Here is a 24,470-nt window from a genome sequence, read left to right on the forward strand (position 1 = left end):
CATTTCTGAGCTTGTAACTTCCCAATTCATGTAATGATTTTGCAATAAATTCACACAAATTTAAACCAGTATGATACAGTGAATGTGATTTTGTGCTCCTTTATTTCTTTGCTGTAAAACACTCGAAGAATCTTTGCTCGTTATATTTGTATTGTTCATGGAAAAAGAATGTAAAAGACAAACCAAAACTAATCACGTAGCCTGAGTAGGTCTGATAATCTCTAGAAGTAGATTTGAGATGTTGCTATTTTAGCAAAATACATAAGCATCATGAGCGTAAAAAACACACATTTCCTCAAAGAGAAATTTTTAGGAAAATTAATTAGATCACATAATAAGTACACGGTATTGGAACTTGGAAGAGACAGATTGAGGCATTTATTTTTTAAAGAAAATAAGGTTGTGCTTTTCTACAGTCTTATTGAAAGTCATTCCAACAGGAATTGATACTGATTTAAGCATTTTCCGAGATGTCATCTTGAAAACAAGGTTGCTAGTGTGGACATTCACTTGCCAATAATAATTATTCATATAAATGGTTGAGAAAGAGGAAGCAGAAATTGTATTTTACGGAAAAAGTTGCATAGTGGCCTACCTTGTAGGCCCATCAATGCTGTTACTACAATATATACATGTACAATAATAAACCTATGAACAAGTTTTAAGTCATATTTTGGTTTATGTAATGATAATACATCATTTTAAAGGTGACAAATAAAATGAGAGGTCAGTCCAAACAATGTATCAGGTACATAACAAGTACCTGTCCACTTTTGAAGTAAAACATAGCACTTATGCCAAACCAATTACAAACCATTTCATTTAAATATTATCACAAGTACTACATAATTGTAATTATTTTTTTCCATTTTCACCCAACCATGGTCCTTTTTCTTCCTCTCATTCTTACTTCATCCAACTTCCCAATGACTTCCTGTGCTTCTTCTCCATTCTCCTGCCTGTACGACTCCATGACTTCCGTAAACAGCTCTTCTGTGTTTGGATGCGTAGAGAGAAGGGCCCTCTCAAACACGTACAGGTCCACACCTTTGTCCTCAGGCAAGCCTTCGGAAAAGCTTAGCCCGAAATCTATCATGACTATATCCAAGTTTTCCGGGTCTCCTCTTAACAGCATATTGGATGTTGTCAGATCACCATGGATAACCTTCCCAGCATGCATTTTACCAAGAAGGCGACCGATTTTTTTAGCCAGAGGTCTTAGCTTTTCGATGGCCTTATCTGGATGGAATTTCTGCATGTTCACAATATAGTCTCGCACAGTTTGTGAGTTAGTTATTTCTTCCATGTAGAATGTGCTGGTGGCTGTGTTGACATGGAACAAACATGGAACAGGTATCCCTGGAAATAAAACAAGTGGAGGGTTTCAGAAGAAATTATAAAAGGCAAATTCTCAGGCAAGTTTTCTATTACAGGTTAAATAATATTGGAATTACTTTTTGGTGATATCTTAACATTTTAATTAATGCAAAACTTCAAGAACAATAATTTTCAGTAAGGGTTGATCATATATTGCTAAGATATATATAAATACATTGCAAAAAGTTTTTGTGCTCAATAGAAACAACAGCATAATATTGATATTAAGGTATGATTGTATTTGTTTGGTTTTCTATCTAAGTTAGTTTGCATTAATTTGTTTTCCACCTGAATATTTACATAATTGAAGACAATGATAATGAATTATGGTGGACAATGAATACTTTATAGAGCATTTGTCCATTTCAATTGGATTGTTTTGACAGATTGTTCAATTCCCAAGATTGGACTTGTATGCAAACAAAATGAGTGATTAATAAATTAAATAAGTGGTGTAAACATAAACCAATATTCAATGCTCCTTTCATTTAAGCATTTCGTAACTAAAATATATTACTTTTGTACTTCACATGTGAGCTCAAAATAATGAAGTCATAATCTTAAACATGTGCAACTAAAAATATTTAATACAGTGTTCAAGTTTTCACTGTTAAGAAACAGTTATATAAACCAATATGTTGTACAATCAATTCCTGTGTTAAATAGCAAAATAGACAGCTTTCTCAGTTTCTGTTTATCCAGTGTGGTTTCAGTTCTAAAAATAAAACTTGGGTGATTAAAAATTAAATGAATATTTTTTAATCTTTTAACAAGAAATGTGTTTGTTTGTCGGAAACACTATGTCTCCTTCTGCGCCGCTTTGATTTTTGTTTTACCTTTGACCTCGTAGGATGACCTTGACCTTTCACCACTCAAAATGTGCAGCTCCATGAGATACACATGCATGCCAAATATGAAGTTGCTATCTTCAATATTGCAAAAGTTATGGCAAAATTTTAAAGTTGGAGCAAACAAACGAACAGACAGACCAACAGACAAGGCAAAAACAATATGTCCCCCACTATAGTGGTGGGGGACATAAAAATACTCAAAATAGTATGCCTTTGGCTCTTCAACAGGAATCAACCACTTTTGGTCGAGCTGGTATTTCTAAAGGGACATGGATCATACAAATTATTCTTTATAAAGATGAAACAAGAGCTGTCACCATAGGATGACATATGCCCCCTATAAATGCTTGATAGAAGTTATGAGCTTTTTTCGAAACCTAAACGCAGATTTTGAAACCTAAACGCCGACCCTAAGTTCAAGGTCAAAGTCACAGAGTCAAAATTTGTGTGCGTATGGAAAGGCCTTGTCCAAATACACATGCATGCCAAATATGAAATTGCTATCTGAAGCGACATAGAAGTTATAAGCATTTTTCGAAACCTTAACGCAAAGTGTGACGGACAGACGGACGGACAGTCTGATCACTATATGTACTCCTTCGGGGGGATAAAAAGAGATTTTTATTTACGAAAAAAATGTTCTGTTTGTGTCAACACTAGTGACTAACTTGTCCACATACTGCCACGTTTTATATGAATTCTGGAAATCAAAGAATTCGAAAATTCATAAACAACCTTGACTTAGGCTCGATTTGTCATTGTTGGCTGCAGTACTACCGGTACTTACGTGTACCCCTATGTCGGGAATTCATAACGTTGACGTTTATCCGCTAACATGCACGCGACGTCATGTATACTATCGACATCACTTCTTATGTTGTACATATACAAGTTCGTATTAACGTTTATTAAAAGGTCGAACCTAACGCACGATTCCATAGTTTATTAACACTATACGATCATACGCAACATTTTGGTGCCGTGACTAAAAGAACAAGAGCACCGCCTTGCGGGTGCAGACCGCTCATCTATTTTCTTTTTAAAGGTGAAGGGACTCTCATTTTCAATCACAAAGGAGGGAGGAGTGGAGTGAAGAGGGGTGTATAGTGTGGGGTTGTGGACATTTATTACATTATCTTCCAAAAAAGCGAAAAAAAAAAAAATCAAAAAAAAAATCGGGGGGGGGGGGGGGGGGGGGGGGGGGGGGGGGGTTTGGGTGCGATGGTTGGACGGTATTTCAAATATAACCGTTTTTAAAAAAAAATGGGGGGGGGGGGTATAGTGTGAGGGTGTGGTGATAATTTGTGAGATGATCTTAAAAAAAAAAAAAAAAAAAAATCAAAACAAAAAATTGGGGGGGGGGGGTGGGGGGGGGTGGTGGGGTGGGGGTATAGTGTGAGGGTGTGGTGGTCATTTGTGAGATGATCTTAAAAAAAAAAAAAAAAAAAAAAAAAAAATTAGGGGGGGAGGGGGGGGAGGGGGGGAGGGCACGGGGGATGGTTTGGGTGAAGTCTATTGTGGTATGTCAGGTAAGAGTAGTTTCATCAAAGTATCAATCAAATCTAATCATAAATAAAGAAGTTATGGCAATTTTAGCAAAATTTAATAATTTGACCTTGAGAGTCAAGGTCATTCAAAGGTCAAAGTAAAATTCAAGTTGCCAGGTACAGTAACCTCATGATAGCATGTAAGTATTTGAAGTTGAAAGCAATAGCCTTGATACTTCGAGTGGATCGAAACACAAAATTTAACCATATATTAAAAGTTACTAAGTCAAAAAAGGGCCATAATTCCGTAACAATGACAACCAGAGTTATGCAACTTCTCCTTTTACTGTACCCTTATGATAGTTTGTGAGTGTTCCAAGTATGAAAGCAATATCTATGATACTTTAGGGGTAAAGTGGACCAAAACATAAATCTTAACCAAATTTTCAATTTTCTAAGTATAAAGGGCCCATAATTGCGTCCAAATGCCAGTCAGAGTTACATAACTTTGCCTGCACCGTCCCCTTATGATAGTTCATAAATCTTGCAAGTATGAAAGCAATAGCTTTGATACTGTAGGAATAAAATGGACCTAAACACAAAACTTAATCAAATTTTCAATTTTCTAAGTATAAAAAGGGCACATAATTCTGTCAAAATGCCAGTCAGAGTTACATTACTTTGCCTGCACAGTCCCCTTATGATAGTTAGTAAGTGTTGCAAGTATGAAAGCAATAGCTTTGATGCTTAAGGAATAAAATGGACCTAAACACAAAACTTAACCAAAATTGTCAATTTTCTAAGTATAAAAAGGGCACATAATTCTGTCAAAATGCATGCCAGAGTTATCTAACTTTGCCTGCCCAGTCCCCTCATGATAGTAAGTAAGTGTACCAAGTTTGAATGCAATAGCATTGATACTTACTGAGAAAAGTGGAACTAAACGCAAAACTTAACCAAAATTTTCAATTTTTTAAGTATAACAAGAGTGCCAAACTGTCACAAGATACGCCCGTTCGAAGGTTTTGGACACCATGCTCAATGCTTGAAAGTGTCCTCAAGACCTAGTTATTGACCCGGCATGACCCATATTTGAACTTGACCTAGATATCACTTAGATGTAACATCTGACTAAATTTGGTGAAGATCAGATGAAAACTACTTCAATTAAAGAGCGGACAACATGCTTAATGCTTGAAATGCACTATGTGACCTCGTTTTTGACCCGGCATGACCCATGTTCGAACTTGACCTACATATCATCTAGACACAACTTCTGACCAAATTAGGTGAAGATCAGATGAAAACTACTTCAATTAGAGAGCGGACACCATGCTAAATGCTTGAAATGCACTAAGTAACCTCGTGACCTAGTTTTTGACCCGGCATGACCCATATTTGAACTTGACCTACATATCATCTAGACACAACTTCTGACCAAATTTGGTGAAGATCGGATGAATACAATTTGAATTAGAGTCCGGACAAAGTGGCGCCGTTGAAAATGCACTAATTGACCCTATGACCTAGTTTTTGACCCGGCATGACCCATATTCGAACTTGGCCTATATATCAACTAGATGCAACTGCTGACCAAGTTTGGTGAAGATCGGATGAATACAATTTGAAATAGAGTCCGGACAAAGTGGCCCCTTTGAAAATGCACTTATTGACCCTATGACCTAGTTTTTGACCCGGCATGACCCATATTCGAACTTGGCCTAGATATCAACTAGATACAACTGCTGACCAAGTTTGGTGAAGATCGGATGAATACAATTTGAAATAGAGTCCGGACAAAGTGGCCCCTTTGAAAATGCACTTATTGACCCTATGACCTAGTTTTTGACCCGGCATGACCCATATTCGAACTTGGCCTAGATATCAACTAGATGCAACTGCTGACCAAGTTTGGTGAAGATCGGATGAATACAATTTGAATTAGAGTCCGGACAAAGTGATGCCTTCCGCCCGCCGCCCGCCGCCCGCCGCCCGCCCGCCCGCCCGCCGCCAAGGGGTTTCACATAATACGTCCCGTATTTTATACGGGCGTATAAAAAGGGCACATAATTCTGTCAAAATGCACGCCAGAGTTATCTAACTTTGCCTGCCCAGTCCCCTCATGATAGTAAGTAAGTGTACCAAGTTTGAATGCAATAGCATTGATACTTTCTGAGAAAAGTGGACCTAAACGCAAAACTTAACCGGACGCCGACGCCAACGCCGACGCCGACGCCAAGGTGATGACAATAGCTCATAATTTTTTTTCAAAAAACAGATGAGCTAAAAATGCAACTTAACAAACTCATTTCGTTGCGTGCAGCTCAGCGTCGAATAATAGCGAAACAATTTGAGAAACTCGAAGAAATTTCTTCAACCTCCGAGTCGCAGAAACTACTGGACATCATTCAAGAGAAGACACACACGATCAGAGGATTGAATGAAAAGATCATCAACCATGCAGACCTCGGAGATATAGAAACTGAACTATTCGACAGTGAGGAATATTCCATTGAACTTGAAATGAAAATACACAGATATCAAGAAAAAATCAAGACATTAAATGAGACAACATTTGAACAAAGAGATGCAAATCAAAATCATTTCACGACGGGCGATGTACGGCATTCAACACAACCGGAAGAGGAACGTGTTCCAACCCAAACATCAAATAGAGGGAATTACGTTACTGCGTCTACGAAACTTCCGAAACTGACATTGCCTACTTTCAGTGGTAACATAAACGAGTGGCAAACATTTTGGGACTCATTTGACTCAGCGGTGCACCAGAACCCAATACTCACGGATGTACAGAAGTTTTCGTATCTTCGATCTTTAATTGAAGGGAGCGCAGCTATGGCGATCGGTTGATTTCCGTTGACAAGCAGAAACTACCAGAATGCGATCGAACTGTTGCGGGAACGCTACGGGCAGACGCACAAAATCATTGATAACTTCATGACATTATTATTAGAACTTCCGCCACCCCGCAATTCCGTACATAGTCTTCGTGAATTTCATGACAAAATGGAAACCTATATCCGGGGTCTAGAGTCACTGGGACAGTCACAAGATTCGTTCGGAGATCTACTTGTTCCAATCATTATGAAGAAGCTCCCACCGGATGTGCGACGCAACCTTATCAGGAGCCACGGAGATGACAAGTGGCAGCTTCAGGAGCTACGTGTGGCCATCAGGCGGGAAATCAGAATCATGGACGCCGGCTATAGCAACGATCAAGAATTTCATCTCCCGACTGCCTCATTCCTCACAGCTTCAAAAAGGGAGGTAAGCCGTCCCATGAAAAGTAATGTCAAACCGCTGATATGTCCATTTTGTAGTGAATAACATCAACCCCAGGTGTGCAACAAGATTATAGACATTCACCAGAGAATTGACATTGTGAAAAGCAAACGCTTGTGTTTCAATTGCCTGAACCACCATAAAGTGTCGGACTGCAAATCTAAATTTCGATGTCGTCATTGTAAAGGTAAACACCACAGCAGCATTTGCACAAAGAAGACGACACCCGCTTCGTCCATGAATCCGGAAGCCATTCCTTTCAAGTCGGCTATGACCAACAGTGCAATCTTACACACTGCCTCCCATGATAGAACAAACGTTTTATTGAAGACTGCTGTAGCCGAAGTTCTATCCCAAAGTCATAGTTCTTCCGCCAACATTTTACTTGACGAGGGTGCACAGCGATCCTTTATTACAGAGGACCTCGCGAGGGTTCTACATCTCCCTGTTACCGGACATGATACAATTTCTCTGGCTTCGTTTGGTGGAATGTCACAAGGGGTTCGGTCCATACCTACAAGCGAGATTTACCTGAAAAGCGAGACGAGGGATTTGATAAAACTTGAAGTTCTTGTAGTGCCAACAATAGCAGTGCCATTACAGAACATACCCACAGAAATACGTCATTTGGAGTATCTGAGAGGTCTGAAATTAGCCCATCCGCTCACAGAACACAACAACGATCTGTTTGAAATTTCGCTTCTGGTTGGTGCGGATTATTATTGGAATATAGTTGAAGACCGAGTTATCAGAGGCAACGGACCAACAGCGGTGAAATCGAAGATAATGGTTATTTGTTGTCGGGACCACTTCCGGTATCAGGACATCGAACCATTGACCTACACATGATGAATGTCATCAGTGCTCCACCAAGTACATTTGAAATGGAGAAGTTTTGGCAGCTTGAGTCTATGGGAATATCTTCAGAAGAGTCAACAGACGGTACATCCGGTAACCTTCAAGAATACATGTGCAACAGCATTTCATTCGAAGATGGTCGGTATGTGGCAAAATTACCCTGGAGAGATTACCACCCAACTTTACCAACCAACTACGATATATGCAAGAGACGGACAGAGGCTACCATACGCCGATTATCTCAAGAACCGGAAGTGCTAAAGACGTATGGAGAGATAATCGCCGATCAGCTTAAAGGAGGTGTCATTGAGAAAGTTGACCAACAAGAAGACGAACACACAGTGCATTACATTCCACACCATGGAGTGAATAAAAGCTGCGCCATGAGCGCATGATACGCCCGTCGTTCGCCAATGAAGTAGTAAGGTAATAAATAACCCTTTGAATCATTTTTTTACTTCAGTTTATTTGTATTTGAATACATGGTTTATTTTATAAGTACATGAGCATGGAAATCACGAAATTTTGACGAACAAAGTCCCATAAGTCTGGAACGACAATTCAGAATTCCGTCAAAAACGAAAGGGGATCAGGGTTTATCAATATTAAGATTGTGTTAAAATTTGAAGAAAATCTGTCAAAGGATATTTGACGTAGCATACGACATTAACAGACGGACGGACGGACGGACGGACAGACGGACGCGGGGTATACCATAATACGTCCCGTCATAGACGGGCGTATAAAAAATCCATCGGGGGATATTTGAGCTACGGTAGGATACATGAACAACAATAACATTTAAGGTCACAGTGACCTTGACCTTAGAATGAATGACCTTGAAATGACCAGTGGTCATCTAAGTGTGCTTGCAAACCTTCATGTCAAGTTTGAAGACTCTATGTCCAAGCATACCAAAGTTATAACAATTTTAACATTTTAACATTTAAGGTCACAGTGACCTTGACCTTCAAATGAATGACATTGAAATGACCAGTGGTCATCTTCTAGTACTGGCCAATCTTTATTTCAAGTTTGAAGACTCTAGGTACAAGCATACCAAAGTTATAACATGAAATAAGAACTTTAACATTTTTACATTCAAGGTCACAGTGACCTTGACCTTCAAATGAATGACCTTGAAATGTCCAGGGGTTACTTACTAGTTCTGGCCAACCTTCATGTCAAGTTTCAAGACTCTAGGTCCAAGCATACCAAAGTTATAACAACTTTAACATTTTTACATTCAAGGTCACAGTGACCTTGACCTTCAAATGAATGACCTTGAAATGTCCAGTGGTTACTTACTAGTTCTGGCCAACCTTCATGTCAAGTTTCAAGACTCTAGGTCCAAGCATACCAAAGTTATAACAACTTTAACATTTTTATATAGCTACAGTAGGACATTCAATGAAATCACGAAATTTTGACGAACAAAGTCCCATAACTCTGGAACGACAATTCAGAATTCCGTCAAAAACGAAAGGGGATCAGGGTTTATCAATATTAAGATTGTGTTAAAATTTGAAGAAAATCTGTCAAAGGATATTTGACGTAGCGTACGACATTAACAGACGGACGGACGGACGGACGCGGGGTATACCATAATACGTCCCGTCATAGACGGGCGTATAAAAAGGACTCGGTAACTACACCAATACGTATCGTATATGACTGCAGTTGTCGCCAATCTCGTGACCAACCAAGCCTCAACGACTGTCTTATGTCCGCCCACCTGAATTGAATGACCTTACGGGGATTCTTCTACGGTTCAGGATGCACAAATATGCGGTAGCCACTGATATCGAGAAGGCGTTTTTACAAATTGGTCTTCATGAATCTGACAGAGACGTCACGCGCTTCCTGTGGTTGAGTGACCCGAGTGACCCGTGCAGTCCACTGACCACATATAGATTCAGGACTATTCTATTTGGTGCAACATGCTCGCCATTCATTTTAGGGGCCACAATTCGCAAGCATCTTGAACTAAACAGTAGTGAATGGGTGACCGATTATTTGAAAAGAGATTTGTACGTTGACAACGTGTTGTCAAGTTTCTCTAATGAACAAGATCTACTTCAGTTTTATTCAACTTCGAGAAAACTTATGTCAGCGGCAGGTTTCAATCTACGTGCTTGGAACTTAAATAGTGAACAACTTCGTGATAAGGCATCTGAAGAGAAATTGCTAGACACTGACACTTGCACAAAAATTCTTGGAATGCAATGGATTTGTAAAGAAGATACATTGACGTTTGCGGAAAGACAGATAGAAACAAAAGGTGTGATTCACAAACGTGCAATTTTACAACAAATCTCACGAGTATTTGATCCGCTAGGATTACTGAGTCCTATTACAGTAAGGGCGAAGATTATTCTTCAAGAATTGTGGCAACAAAAATTCGATTGGGACAGCCCATTACCAATGGATGTACAAGAAAAATGGTGTAATGTTGCGTCGGACCTGAATTCTTCAGTCAAAATCAATTTCCGACGTAGCTACTTCCATGGCAACCATGACGTCATTGCTGAAACAAAACTTCACGTATTATGTGATGCCAGCATGTTGTCATAAGCGCGGTAGCATACATTTCCAGGGGTTTCGAGACCATGCTGATGATGTCAAAAAATCACGTCGCTCCGTTGAAAAAGTTAACCATACCGAGATTGGAATTAATGGCGGCAGTGACAGGTGCCCGTCTGTGCCAACATATCATACAACAGACAGGACTCCCCGATGTGTACCTGTGGTCTGATAGCCAGATCGTTTTGCACTGGCTAGTATCAAAGAAAACGCTACCACGATTTGTTCAGAACAGACTGACAGAAATACAAAGTTTGACTCAGAACCGGAAGTGGAGGTATTGCCCGACTCATGAAAATCCCACCATCTATTGACACGAGGGTTATCAGCATCACAACTCCAATTGAGTGAACTGTGGTTCAAAGGACCGACGTGGATTTCTACACCCGATGCTTGGTCGGAGTGGCAACCGACGAGTGACATGGTTACTGTTGCAACAGTAACGGCAACAAATAATTTGCAAGAATTTATTGAAGTGAAAAGATTCAGTTCGTTTCAGAAACTGATCAGAGTGACTGCCTATGTTCTGCGATTTATTCATTATTGTCGCATTGGACGAAAACCAGCAGGCATAAAGCTAACCATTCAAGAAATGACAGAAGCTGAAACAGCATGCATTCGAACCTGCCAGATGACATCATATCCTGAAGAAATCCAGTGTTTAAAAGATAACAAGAAGGTATCGCCGCTTGTTAAACAGCTTAAGCTTTTCATGAAGGACAATGTGATTCGTTGTGGTGGATGCATTCATAATGCAGCCTTAAAAGAAGAGACGAAACATCCGATTTTGCTGTCGGCAAAGCATGCATTCACGCACCTGGTAGCCAAGGACGCCCATGAGAGGTTACACCATGCCGGACCCAGCTCAACTATAACACTTGAGAGGAAAATACTGGATACCAGCTATACGTCCATGCGTTCGTTCGATATTACGAAAGTGCGTGATCTGCAAAAAGGTTTCTGGTAGACCATACAAAGCACCAGACCCTCCTCCGTTACCGAAGACAAGTGTCAGACGTAGCCCCGTTCACGTATACAGGTGTTGACTATTCCGGAGTTCTTAGTGTGCGTGACACTAACGGAAACGACATGAAAACATACATATGTCTGTTTACCTGCGCCAGTACGAGAGCCGTTCACTTGGAACTGGTACCAGATCTGTCAGCGGAGTCATTCCTGTTTGCATTTAGGCGCTTCTGTAGTCGCAAATCAACACCAAAAATTATGATGTCTGATAACGGCACGACATTCACGGCTGCTGCTAGACATTTAAATAATTTGTATGAATCTGCGGTGGTGCGTGACGAATTCAACAACCGATTAATCGATTGGAAATTCATCCCTACAAGAGCCCCTTGGTTTGGGGGTTGGTGGGAAAGAATGATCGGTCTCACCAAAAATGTATTGAAGAAGGTACTTGGTAAAGCGTACGTGACATATGAAACACTACAGACTATTGTCACTGAAGCAGAAGCCGTTATCAACGACAGACCCCTTACTTACGTCACTTCCGGCGAGCCATCGAAACTTTAACGCAAAGTGTGACGGACAGATAGACGGACGAACAGACCGACAGTATGATCACTATATGCCCTTCTTCTGAGGCATAAAAAAACAAGAGCTGTCTCCATAGACAGTGTTTTTTATGGCAATTTCAGGGCCGATATTCAGCCCCATTCCCCTCAAGAACGAGTATATATTTTTCCCCAATTTTGTAGAAAAAATCCTCTCCAGAAGTTTAAAAAAAAATAAAAAATTATAGAAAGAACTGTCTTATGATAAATATATCTTCAAATAAACAACTAACAAAGTATATAACTATAATTAATATGATTTTTGAATTATTATAAAGAGTTATATTAAATTAGTTTTTCCCAAATCAGTGGACTATTCACATGAATTGCATTTTTCTCCCAAAATGGCATGAAAAAGGCCTGATGTATCTATATTGTGTCAATATTTGTTGATAAAAACATTCCAATTTGGTCCATTTTATTGATAAAAAAATGTTCAAATTTGCCATTTTATCGATCAAAAAAATCCCAATTAGACTCACATTGGCTACGAAATCTGAGACTGTGCATGACAGCTGAACTGTCTGAAACTAATGTTGAACAAAATCATTGATATGTATTTAAGGAAAAAGACAGAGACATTCAGCTTTGAATATTATATTCATACATACAATTGTATTCATATAATAAATACCATTACACATAAAAGAGTGAATTCTTTATTTTCCCCTTTTCCAAAAAAACAATGCGTTTTTCCCCTTTGGACGGGCCCTGCCACCATTCCCCTTTGGCTTTAGGTAAAAAAAAACATTGATAGGATGACATATGCCTCCGAAAAACGCTTTGATAGAAGTTATGAGCATTTTTCGAAACCTAAACGCAGATTTTCAAACCTATACGCGGACCCTAAGTTCAAGGTCAAAGGGGTCAAAATTTGTGTGCGTATGGAAAGGCCTTGTCCATATATACAGATTCAATATCAAATATGAGATTACATCTGAAGCGACATAGCAGCAGGGCTATAGATAACGTTTAGGGTATATTGGGTAATTCACCCCCTGTTTTCGAGAACAATAGGGTTTTTGTAAATTCAATAGAGTTTTAGCAAAAATTTTCACCCCCTACTTTTTAGCTTAATTGGGTTTTTCAACGCCGGTTTTTTAATTAAATTGGGTCATTAAGGGAATGACATATATGATATATTTAAAATCTACAAAGGTTACTATATTCTTTATACAAATGTAATTCAAAAAGGAACCTGTACAAAACAACAATTACTGAATTTCTGATCGAAGTTCATTCATTTTTGCGTTGAATAAGACTGAGTTCATGAAAATCGCTGCACAATTGATGAAGTTATGGCTGTTCAAAGTGATGCACCCCGTTTTCGGGTCATTTTGAGTTGAATAAATCGAAAATAAAAGTAGAAATCGGGCGGGTCTACGAATAATTACAACAAGCAAATTCGTAGAATTGATATCCCCCGCAACATATGCTTTGGGTGCAAATCGGACGGATATAACCAAGGGCCATAACTCCGTTATTTCCAGATGGTGTACAATGCCATTTGGCGTGCATCATCCTCTTATCCATATATATATACTCATACCAAGATTCAATGAAATCCGCCAAAGCACTTCCAAGATATGGCTCTGGACACAAAAGTGACGGACGGACAGCTGGACAACCCCAAAGCAATATCCCTCCGCCTCTGGCCTCTGGCGGGGGATATATACTCATACCAAGTTTCAATGAAATCCGCCAAAGCACTTCCAAGATATGGCTCCCGACACAAAAGTGCCTATAGTAAAAAGCATTTTTTCAAGATACAAAGGGCCATAACTCTGGTTTTAACAGATGGTGTACAATGCCATTTGGCGTGAATCATCCTCTTATGCATATATATACTCATAAGTTTAAATGAAATACGCCAAAGCACTTCCAAGATATGGCTCCGGACACAAAAGTGACGACCGGACGGACAGCCGGACGGACAGCCGGACAACGCCAAAACAATATCCCTCCGCCTTTGGCGAGGGATATATACTCATACCAAGTTTCAATGAAATCCGCCAAAGCACTTCCAAGATATGGCTCCGGACACAAAAGTGCCTATAGTAAAAAGCATTTTTTCAAGATACAAAGGGCCATAACTCTGTTTTTAACAAATGGCATACAATGCCATTTGGGGTGCATCATCCTCTTATGCATATATATACTCATACCAAGTTTCAATGAAATCCACCAAAGCACTTCCAAGATATGGCTCCGGACACAAAAGTGCCTATAGTAAAAAGCATTTTTTCAAGATACAAAGGGCCATAACTCTGTTTTTAACAGATGGTGTACAATGCCATTTGGCGTGCATCATCCTCTTATGCATATATATACTCATACCAAGTTTCAATGAAATCCCCGAAAGCACTTCCAAGATATGGCTCCGGACACAAAAAAGCCTATAGTAAAAAGCATTTTTTCAAGATAGAAAGGGCCATAACTCTGTTTTTAACAGATGGTGTACAATGCCATTTGGCGTGCATCATCCTCTTATGCATATATATACTCATACGAAGTTTCAAAGAAATCCGCTGAAGCACTTCCAAGATATGGCTCCGGACACAAAAGTGCCGGACAGACGGACCGACGGTCGGACCGATGGACAGCCGGACGGACAACACCAAAACAATATCCCTCCGCCTCTGGCGGGGGAAAATAATACCCCAAAGATTGATAACCGCTGGAAAGACTGCCTTCTTTTCTTCATATTACGGCATATACATTTTCCAGTACATTTTTGTACGGAAAATAACCAGTCTAAAAAATACGCCTGGTATTTGTAAAAATAGCGATTTGTGACACAAGTTTTTTTACGGAAAATATCTTATTAAATTTTTATTTGCGTTTTTTTAACGCTTTATTTTGAATTTAATTACGTTTTTGGTTATTTTAATTGCATAATAACACAAATACTCTTGTTATCTATAGCCCTGCATAGCAGTTATGAGCATTTTTCGAAACCTAAACGCAGATTTCCAAACCTAAACGTGGAACCTAAGTTCAAGGTCAAGGGGGTTAAAATTTGTGTGCGTATGGAAAGGCCTTGTCCATATTCACATGCATACCAAATATAAAGGTTACATCTGAAGCGACATAGTAGTTATGAGCATTTTTCGAAAACTAAACGCAGATTTCCAAACCTAAACGTGGAACCTAAGTTCAAGGTCAATGGGGTCAAAATTTGTGTGCGTATGGAAAGGCCTTGTCCATATACACATGCATACCAAATATAAAGGTTACATCTGAAGCGACATAGAAGTTATGAGCATTTTTCAAAACCTATACGCAGATTTCCAAACCTAAACGAGGACCAGAATTTCAAGGTTAAGGTCAAAGGGGACCAAATTTGTGTGCGTTTGGAAAGGCCTTGTACATATACACATGCATACCAAGTACAGTACACTCAACGCGTTTTCCCCAATTTCCCTCCATTATCCGCGGGGATTGACCTGGAGGGAGATTAAGAAAATTCCAGCGAGACACGGCGTTTGCCTGATTTTGAACGCGGCGGTTAACGATCGGAAAAACTGATAAGCCGACGCGGCGGCCCTCGGCTTTGGCAACGCGGCGAAAACTCCGCGTTTTACGAGATAACGATCAATTTAATTTTGTTTGACTTCCTGATTTTCAAATAAAATTACATTTATTACAAGTACATACGTGTGCATGTAGTATAATAATTACAATTAAAAAAAAACAACCAAGATAGATCGATCCCGACGTGGTTGTAGAAGTAGTTGTTGTTGTATAGAAAACTCGTTGATTTACGACACACAAAACGTTGTCTTTTAACTAATACTTACCAATTAATATAAACACAGTTTGCAACATTGTTTTTATTTTGATAATTTAATCCAAAGTTTTCATGTAAGCAGGTGATTTTCTATACTGAACATGTAAACAAATTACTAAGGACCCTAACAATCTCGCAAATCTGTGTGAATTGACAGTTTGACATAATCAAAGAAAAGCCGCTTCCTGTCTAAAGGCATAACTTACTCAAGTAAACACGTTCAACGAATGCATAATGAATGGTTTTAATTGTCGGAACAAAGTCAATTCTCTGCTCGCTAATGCATTTATTTTCTCTTTGTAGGTAGGTTATTCCATTGATTGCTAAAAGAAGGTGGTAACTATTGATTTGATAGTTGCATTTAATATTCACAGTTGTATTCTTGTTGCGTTGACATTCAAAACAATGTTTACCAGTAATTATGGACCAAATCGGCAGAGTGACATTCACACATGTTAATCCCTTTTGTCAAAACACCGCAGACAGCAGTCTACACAATAGGTCAGTAGACAAGCTTTGTGTGTTTTCATAACGTCAAACACTTTAAATCCAGTTCCGCCCAGATGTCTTCTTTAATCAGTTTACAGTACAATTACTGTTAAAATAATTACTCTACTAAAATACCGTAACGACAGCGATTTTCCTTGTCCGATTGGGAAAAGTACCCGTACTGGTCCAATTGGGAAAAATTGAGCCGTTAAAACCTCAAAATTGGGAAAAATCGAGTCGTGAAATCCTTAAATTGGGAAAATCGCGTCGTGAAGATTGGGTCTTATTGAATACATCATACAGTTCAAACTTAATTGAACATACCCATTAAAATAATCATTTGCAGGCATGCCTTAATGACCATTACTTAAAGTAATAAAGTTGATATAAATAACAAAATATTATATAGAAGACACAAAATCAATTACTAGTTGTTTTAATCTCTTATAAAGCAATGTCTCTCAGAGAGACTCTCCCTTTTCATTTTTTTTTAAATTTCAACAATCTTTGATGTTTGATCATCACTCAGTTGCTGGCATCCCTCTCTGCACAGCATCATTAAAGCTGTCAATGTGTCCTGTGATAGACGGTTCCGATTGGTCGTGCAAAGATTGTTCATTAGACTGAACAACCTTTCCACAGAGGCAGTGCTGGAGGGCATTTCAAACTACGATAAGGTTTCAAACCGACGTCAAACAGTACGCTGGCTGCCTGACAAAAGAACCGCAAACAGTAACGACTCTATTGATTGAACGCGCTGAATAATAAAACCCGATATTAATCGAGCGCGTGGTTACACAAAACTATACGATTTTCTTTGTTCGCTCGCCGAAAGTTGGGTTTTGTTACGAAACTTTCGATCGTTTTGAGAAAAAATTCTGACGCCGATAGGGATTTTTTCAGATGCCGATTGGGAATTTGGGAATTTTCGCTCGATTGGGAAAGTACCGTTTACCTGTACTTTATAAAGAAGGAGGAAAATCGCTGAACGATAAAGATTCGGCGCGTTCGATTTAAAATTATTTTGAAGGAAATATCAACTTATTCGCGATATAATTTTGTTAAAAAATACCAAGAAACTTTTAACGGAAATCAACAAAATTCAATGTTCTCTGCACTACAAAGTTTGTATCAAAAAATCAATACACGCACGCTTTGCAGGAGTATACCTTGACCTTGTACATTGCAGCATAATTTTCGCGCTTTTGTCGGGAAATATACATGATGACTGTATATTGGAAGCATTTGTAAACGACGTGTTAACATTAAAAATCGTAGTGTGTTTCGGATTACTAATTATTATTCTCATTTGGAAATTTTACGGAACATTTATTCTTGTGTTATATGTGTTATGATTTAAATATTAATTTGTCAAATTTCTTATATTCATTCATATTGTAGACGTACCTGTGAATTAAAAAACATAATTTGTATACGTATTAATTTTCTATACAATTATCTTTTTTATACATGTACTACAGTATTTAAACAATTTATTATAACAATGTTTTAATTTTTGGCATGCCCAGTAGCACACTGCTAACACGGCGTTGCGCGGCGGTCACTGATAAGAACGGAAATTGTCTGCATTTACCGACTAGGCTAAAGTAATACACGCCGCGGGAATTAGCGAACGCGGCGTAACGCTGAGCGTTTTATCGAGTTCACCTCGCTCTCTCAACGCCGCGTGAACACTCACTAGCAGAAAAAAAAACGCGGAGGGAGCGCGTTTTTTTGGGACAACCCGTGGAGTGTACTGTATAAAGTTACATCTGAATTAGTTATTAGCAATTTTAATAGTGTGATGAACAGACAGACAGACGGACAGTCCGATCACTATATGCCCTCCTTTGGGTAGTCTTATTTATAAGACGCGCAAAGAATTTAGAGATACTTTTTATATGGGCTAAATTCTTTGGAACATATCGGGGAAAAGTCAAAAATGTGTTGGAAACCAGAAAGTTTAAATTTTCATCGATTTGCGTAAAATTGCAAAATAACATTACCAACTCATTCAATTTTAGTTCAGAAGTCCATTTTTACCTCAAATATTGTCGAATTGAAGTTGGAAAGGCATAAATTCTTCTGTTAAACTTCTGCTTAAATCACAAACCAATCACTGACCTGTAGCCATGTCATGAAACTGATTTGAATATGAACCAATCAGAAGAAGGCATTACGGTGTAATGTGTACGCTTAATTTTATTTAACATGAGCTTTTAACACCGACTTTTACCTAACTAGATCTAGTATTCTAATCTTTGTCGATTTAATAAGCATATGTTCAAAACAGATATGGTGCAGTTTCTATTCACTGTTCTAAGTTTCAGCAAGTTTTTATGCATGTCTTTTTCACACCTCTGTCTGTGTTGTTTTATTTTCTTACATCCTACATTACATAAGAGGACGGTATACTGTACGATCTGTATCAAAATTATTTGTGTACAGTATAAAAATAAAAGATGTAATTTATTTCAGAACTTTTTAATTGTCAATTTAGAAAAAAAAAAACATGCTAAATTAATCCAGAAAAGTATAACATTGGTTTACTATGTAACGCTCTTCACCACAACAGACCAACGCAAACTGTATTTTACGCTGTTTATTCTCCCACTTTAAACCAGATGCTTTACATCGAGGTCGTGTTATCAATTTATATCTACACAGCGAGCGAATTGAGAGATATTGAAAAATTGAATAGTGGTTGGATTTAAATTGATCAGGCATGCAAAATTCAAAGTGTCATTACATAATTTCTAGGGAACATTATGGAGAAATGAATATTCTACACAGGTGTGTAAATATTATTGCAATCCGTTGATATTAACTTAATTAAGTGTCTAATATCGGGACTTGAATGTTGCGCAAAATCCTTGCGCAACAATATAGACAAAGAAGGAAAAATTCCCACCATTTATTTGGTCTTTCCCCCTTTGTACGCTCCAAATATTACCCATATAAAAAATAGCTTAATATTTGCGAGCGTCAACAATTTGGACTATCCTTGGGGGGCATAAAAATAACCGACATAGACCAATTTAACCATAGGGACCGTTAAGTAAAAGTATTCTATTATACTACATATATATACAAGGGATACAACACTGTGAAAATTCCTGCACACAACCATGGAGTAAACAATAGCGAAAAATTTGCTTCCAAACGCAATAAATACACCAATTAAACTGTATTACAACAGCCAAGACATTTATCTTTCAGAAAATAATACACTTGGCAATAAAGTACAAGCTTTTCATTGAACTAAGAGAGAAAGTTTCATTCAAAATGCTCAAAAATCCTATCTTGGACACAGGTGTGCACAGCTGAAAACTGAGAATTCTAGAAGTAATTTTCGTATTCCTTTGTTATAAAGCCTTTTGCTGGAACATATTCCTTTGATAGTTTTTTTTCATAGTAAAATAGAACATAATTAATATTTAGTGAGCATATTTTGCTAGAAATTCATATAAAGCTGCTTCAATTTCACAATGACAATGTTTTACTTTCATTTTGGATAGCTCATATGTATTTCTAACATGCGATTTGATTGGTTGAAATTCCACTGCAGTAATAAATCCAGCCATTCACCTTTTAATGTAAAATTACCTGACAAATTGCATACAAATCCTTGAAGATAGTAGAAATGTAAACAAATTTAATATTTACGGTGTTGTACATATATGCAGTTACATGCAATTATGGAAGGTGTCTACTTTGATTGATAAAGTGTCTATGGATAATAAAACAAGGTAAAATATGCTCAACTTCTCTGTAATTATTAAATTATGTAACAAAATGTGTCAAAGTGGGTGTGCACACCTGTGTCGCATTTCGAAAATTTTACCGTTTTTCATGAAACTTTCGTTTCAAACACAACTATGAACACTTTTACTGCTATAAACATAGTTATTATCTGATAGATAAATGTCTGAGCTGTTGTTATACATTTTTTTGGGTGTAATTATTGCTTTTGGAAGCGATTTTTTTGCTATTGTTCAGACCATGATGTTGTGCAGAAAATTTGACAGTTGTATCCCTTGTATATATGTACATAGTATAATAGAGTATTTTTTACCTAACGATCCCTGTGAATTTAACGTTAAAATTCCTTTGTACGTTTAAGTATATTTCCGTACCCGGGGTACATGTAAGTATACTTAAGAGTACACGAGTACATGTAAGTAGTACCCGGTCTCGGGTCGTTTCGCCCTTAATCCCGTTCGCCCTCTGTCACCCCGGGTCGTTTCGCCCAGGGTCGTTTCGCCCTTACAAGTGGGTTGTTTCGCCCTTATTTAATTATTATGTAATATTAGGCTTTTGTAAAGGATTCTTTCGCTCCGAATAGTATTTGTTTAACATATATGGAAAATTAAGATTTTTAATACAAATTTTATTATTAATTGCAATTTTAATTTAGTACTTGTTTATCATATATGGGAAATTAAGATTATTTAATAATTACAAATTTGATGTTTGCTAAATTATCCGTTTGATTTTAATTGCAATTAATTAACGGAAACGTTATGATTCATTGTGTTACAAACGTAAAGTATTACGATTAATTAGTTTGGCAGAGGTATGATGCATTGATTTGCCAATTAAAATAATTTCGGGATCAATTTAACAATTATCAAACACACTTAGATCGGAAGACGTATGATCAGATGATTGACTAATTACTAGCACAGAAACATCAAAAGGAGACATTATAAAGGCGTGATATTGTTTTTATAAACTTTAAGCCAGTTTGCATCTTTTGATCTCAAGATATTCGCCGAAAGTGTATATAAAAAGCAACATGGCCATGGCAGCGTCAGTCGTGAATTTATATTTCGACACGTTCTTATGGCAGACGAATTGTGTATTTCGTGTGATCGGATAGTCTCACCTCGCCAACATGCCATCACATGTGATTTATGTGACAGATGGCAACATCGGACATGTGATACAGGTACGAGATGCTTATCTATTTTATTTATTTTTCGTGTCGGCGCTATTTGTCTGCATGTTGTCGTTGTTATAAAATACGCTGTTTGTCATAAAATTTTATATGTAATAAAATTTTCATAGTTTAATAATTAATAATTCTGTCCATTCTCCGATTTGCGGTATTAACAAATATTATTTCTACCATATTTCAACTTCAATTAGCTTTAAGCGCTGACACTCTTTGACGTATGAAAGATGTAAATAATTAATTAAGTCGGTGATGTAAACAGCCCATTTTATTCTCTGAAAGATATTTGTCTACTGTAATTTTTCCTTTACATCTTTATGTTTATTTGTTTATTGATTCTATCTTCTCTTTATTATTAGTTCATGTATTAAAAATTGTAACATCTTCATGAATTAAATGTATGATGTGACTTTAAAATGGAAAATATGCTTACAAAATGCGTAGTGCATATGGAAACCGGGTCTTAACGCAATTCGTCAAACTGTTATTATTTTGATATATACTACATACTTTTCTTTTAATATTTATTTCAATATTTACACACATTAACAAAGCTTTACAATATGTAAACAATGAGGCATACATCTATATATTCTTTTTAAAGATAGAAGTTTACGCACTTGCGTTAAGACCCGGTTTCTCAAAGCAATACTCATTTTGTGAACACATTTTCCAATTGAAAGTTCAAATCATGCTTGTAATTTATGAAGTTGTAGAAATATTTAATACATGAACAAATAGTAATTAGAAAATATAATCAATAAACAAAGAAATAATGCATGCACATATTTATTAATAACTATTTATTATTAAGAAGTTAATAATTTGTCATAAAACAATTAACGAAGATCCCGTTACGTATGGAAAACTTATTGCGCACACAATTATAGGAAAAAAAGTAAACCGCGCATATATGTTTATTATACCAACATGTATTTGGTTGTACGAAAAAATGATTAATTTTACAATAATTCTCAATCATACAATTTTTACAAAAATCAAATGTTTATTTATTTAATACTTTAATAAAATTTACCAACATTACATAATTTGCCCCATCATTACGAGTATGGGTCTTCTGTTTAGGTATATCAACAACACATTTCTTAAAGTCCGTGTCCAGATTGTACGGGCCGTCCGACGACATGACGGCAGACTCAGTTGTCGGATTGTCTGGGGAGTGAAGTGGATAGTGTTATCAAACAGACGATGAAGTCTGTTACGGACATTAAAATAAGCAAAACTAAACAAAACTGTTGTAAAATACAAAGTTTAGATCAACTGATTGTGTGTGTATTCTAGCACATTGTATTCAATGTAATTTTGATGTGATTTGCTAAGTTGTTTTAAGTTAGGTAAAATAAGATGTATGTCAAATTAGTGTATATGTGTGCTTCGACACTGGATTGAATGTTTTGTTTATTAATAAATATAAAATGAAATCTGTATTTCGATGTGATTTTCTCAGTTGTTTTATGTTAGATAAAATAAAATGTATGTCAAATTATTGTGTATGTGTGCTTCGACATTGTATTGAATGTTTTGTTTATACATGTGTATTCTTATTATTCATATTAGAGCTATCAAACATATTAGAGCTATCAAAATATATGCAATATAATTAACTTTGTACTTTGTTTTATTTCAAAAGACAAAATAAACAGTAATTAAGATAATATAATACTGTATTAAACAATATCCCATTCAGCTTCTGACAAGCCTAAGATAAATCCTTTAATATCGCTATACGTATACAAATTAGGGCGAAACGACCCAGGAATTAGGGCGAAACGACCCAGGGCGAAACGACTCGGGGGGCGAAACGACTAGGGGGGCGAACGGGATTTAGGGCGAAACGACCCGGATTCGTAGTACCCGAGCCGACTATGACTAATCGAGCCTTACTTAGGAAGTTAGGCCTAGCCTTACCAAGAAGACGGCATTTGTTCATTGCCCGTATTTCCGACTTCAACCTTTGAAAGGTCAATGTCTTGTCCAGGCTTGCATGTCTATAAGCCTTGGAGAATCGCTCCTTGCTTATACATGGTCGCCCATAAAAGGTTTCTCGAAAAACCTTTGCTTCAGCGCCTTGTTTTATAAATTCTCGTTCATCTTGTTCATCCACGGGCGCGGCCATTTTGTTAAAACGCCACCGTATATTACCAATCTGAACGCATCGGACAGTGGGCTACACCACACGATCGCCGATATGGCGGAATTGTCCGAGGAGTCCCGATTGCATTCTATACATAGATGGTGACGTCACTACGTTATTGTCAGTAAGACCGGTGTGACACAATGGTCCCGATTGCGTATATTACGTCACTCAATAGGCTAAAAGACACTATAACGTTGTTGACATATCGTGACTGTCAGGGTCCGCTACATTAAGTTAACTTGTATCAATTGGTCCTATCATAGTCTTGTCCAGTCTGTTTAGCAATGTCTGTGGGACAAGAAAAGTTGCCAACAAACATTGCCGAGCTCGATGGACACGTAAAAACATTTTGGTTTCGAAAGACCTCATCTGAAGAACCTTAACTTTTATCGAACTATATAAAGAACAATGATCTGTCCCTAACTTATAAACATATAAAAGAAAGTGAGAGACAGATAATAACGTTTAAAAGAACGGTCACGTGAGCAATTGTATTTGTTCTTGATGTAAATGATACCCGTTAAGCAAATGGAAATCTGCAGTTTCTTGCGTATATGCCGTTGAGATATTTACTGATTTACTGACTGGGTTTTAGACTTGGAAAGATACAGAGCTAGCATAACCGGTGGTCTACAGACACGACGAAATTTTATAAATTACAAATTCATAATATTTTAAATTGCTAAATATGATCTATGTGGAAATGAGGTGCAAAATGCGAAGATCGCTAAATGTGGAATATAATGAATCCTTATAATACATAATGTACGTATTATTAGTAGCACGTACATGTATAATTCCCATTGTGGTTGTATTTATTGAAAGCAATCATTATTTTATTTTTAAGGAAAAAACAATTATCGCTATCGGAATAGAAACACTGGGTATAAATACCACAAACCCATAAGTTTATGATTCAGACCGACGTGCACATAAATAATATAATAACACTTTAAATAGAGTTCAAATTTAATTATCGAAAACGAAATGTTACCAAATGGTCTTTGCTGCAGAATGGTGTCGCTTTAACCTAACTTTTATCG

General features: G+C 37.4%; 1 protein-coding gene across 1 annotated transcript; it reads right to left on the minus strand.

Annotated features, from left to right (window-relative positions):
• Nucleotides 1-655: 655 nt before the first annotated feature.
• Nucleotides 656-23,426, minus strand: LOC127844209 (EKC/KEOPS complex subunit TP53RK-like). Its single transcript, XM_052374277.1, has 2 exons — nt 23,199-23,426; nt 656-1,359 (listed from the first exon to the last, which is right to left on the minus strand). Exons 1-2 carry the CDS (start codon nt 23,404-23,406, stop codon nt 872-874), a joined length of 696 nt encoding a protein of 231 aa, XP_052230237.1. The 5' UTR covers nt 23,407-23,426; the 3' UTR covers nt 656-871.
• Between the last annotated feature and the right edge of the window lie 1,044 nt (nt 23,427-24,470).

Source organism: Dreissena polymorpha, chromosome 9, assembly GCF_020536995.1.
Source record: "Dreissena polymorpha isolate Duluth1 chromosome 9, UMN_Dpol_1.0, whole genome shotgun sequence".
NCBI classification, from domain to species: Eukaryota; Metazoa; Mollusca; class Bivalvia; order Myida; family Dreissenidae; genus Dreissena; species Dreissena polymorpha.

What these genes read in the sequence shown, in the direction of transcription:
- LOC127844209 (XM_052374277.1), bottom strand. Translation starts at nt 23,406, where the DNA reads ATGGCCGCGCCCGTGGATGAACAAGATGAACGAGAATTTATAAAACAA. An exon ending in GAACAAATGCCGTCTTCTTG is followed by an intron (nt 1,360 to 23,198) that starts GTAAGGCTAGGC and finishes TTTTATTTCCAG; the next exon opens with GGATACCTGTTCCATGTTTG.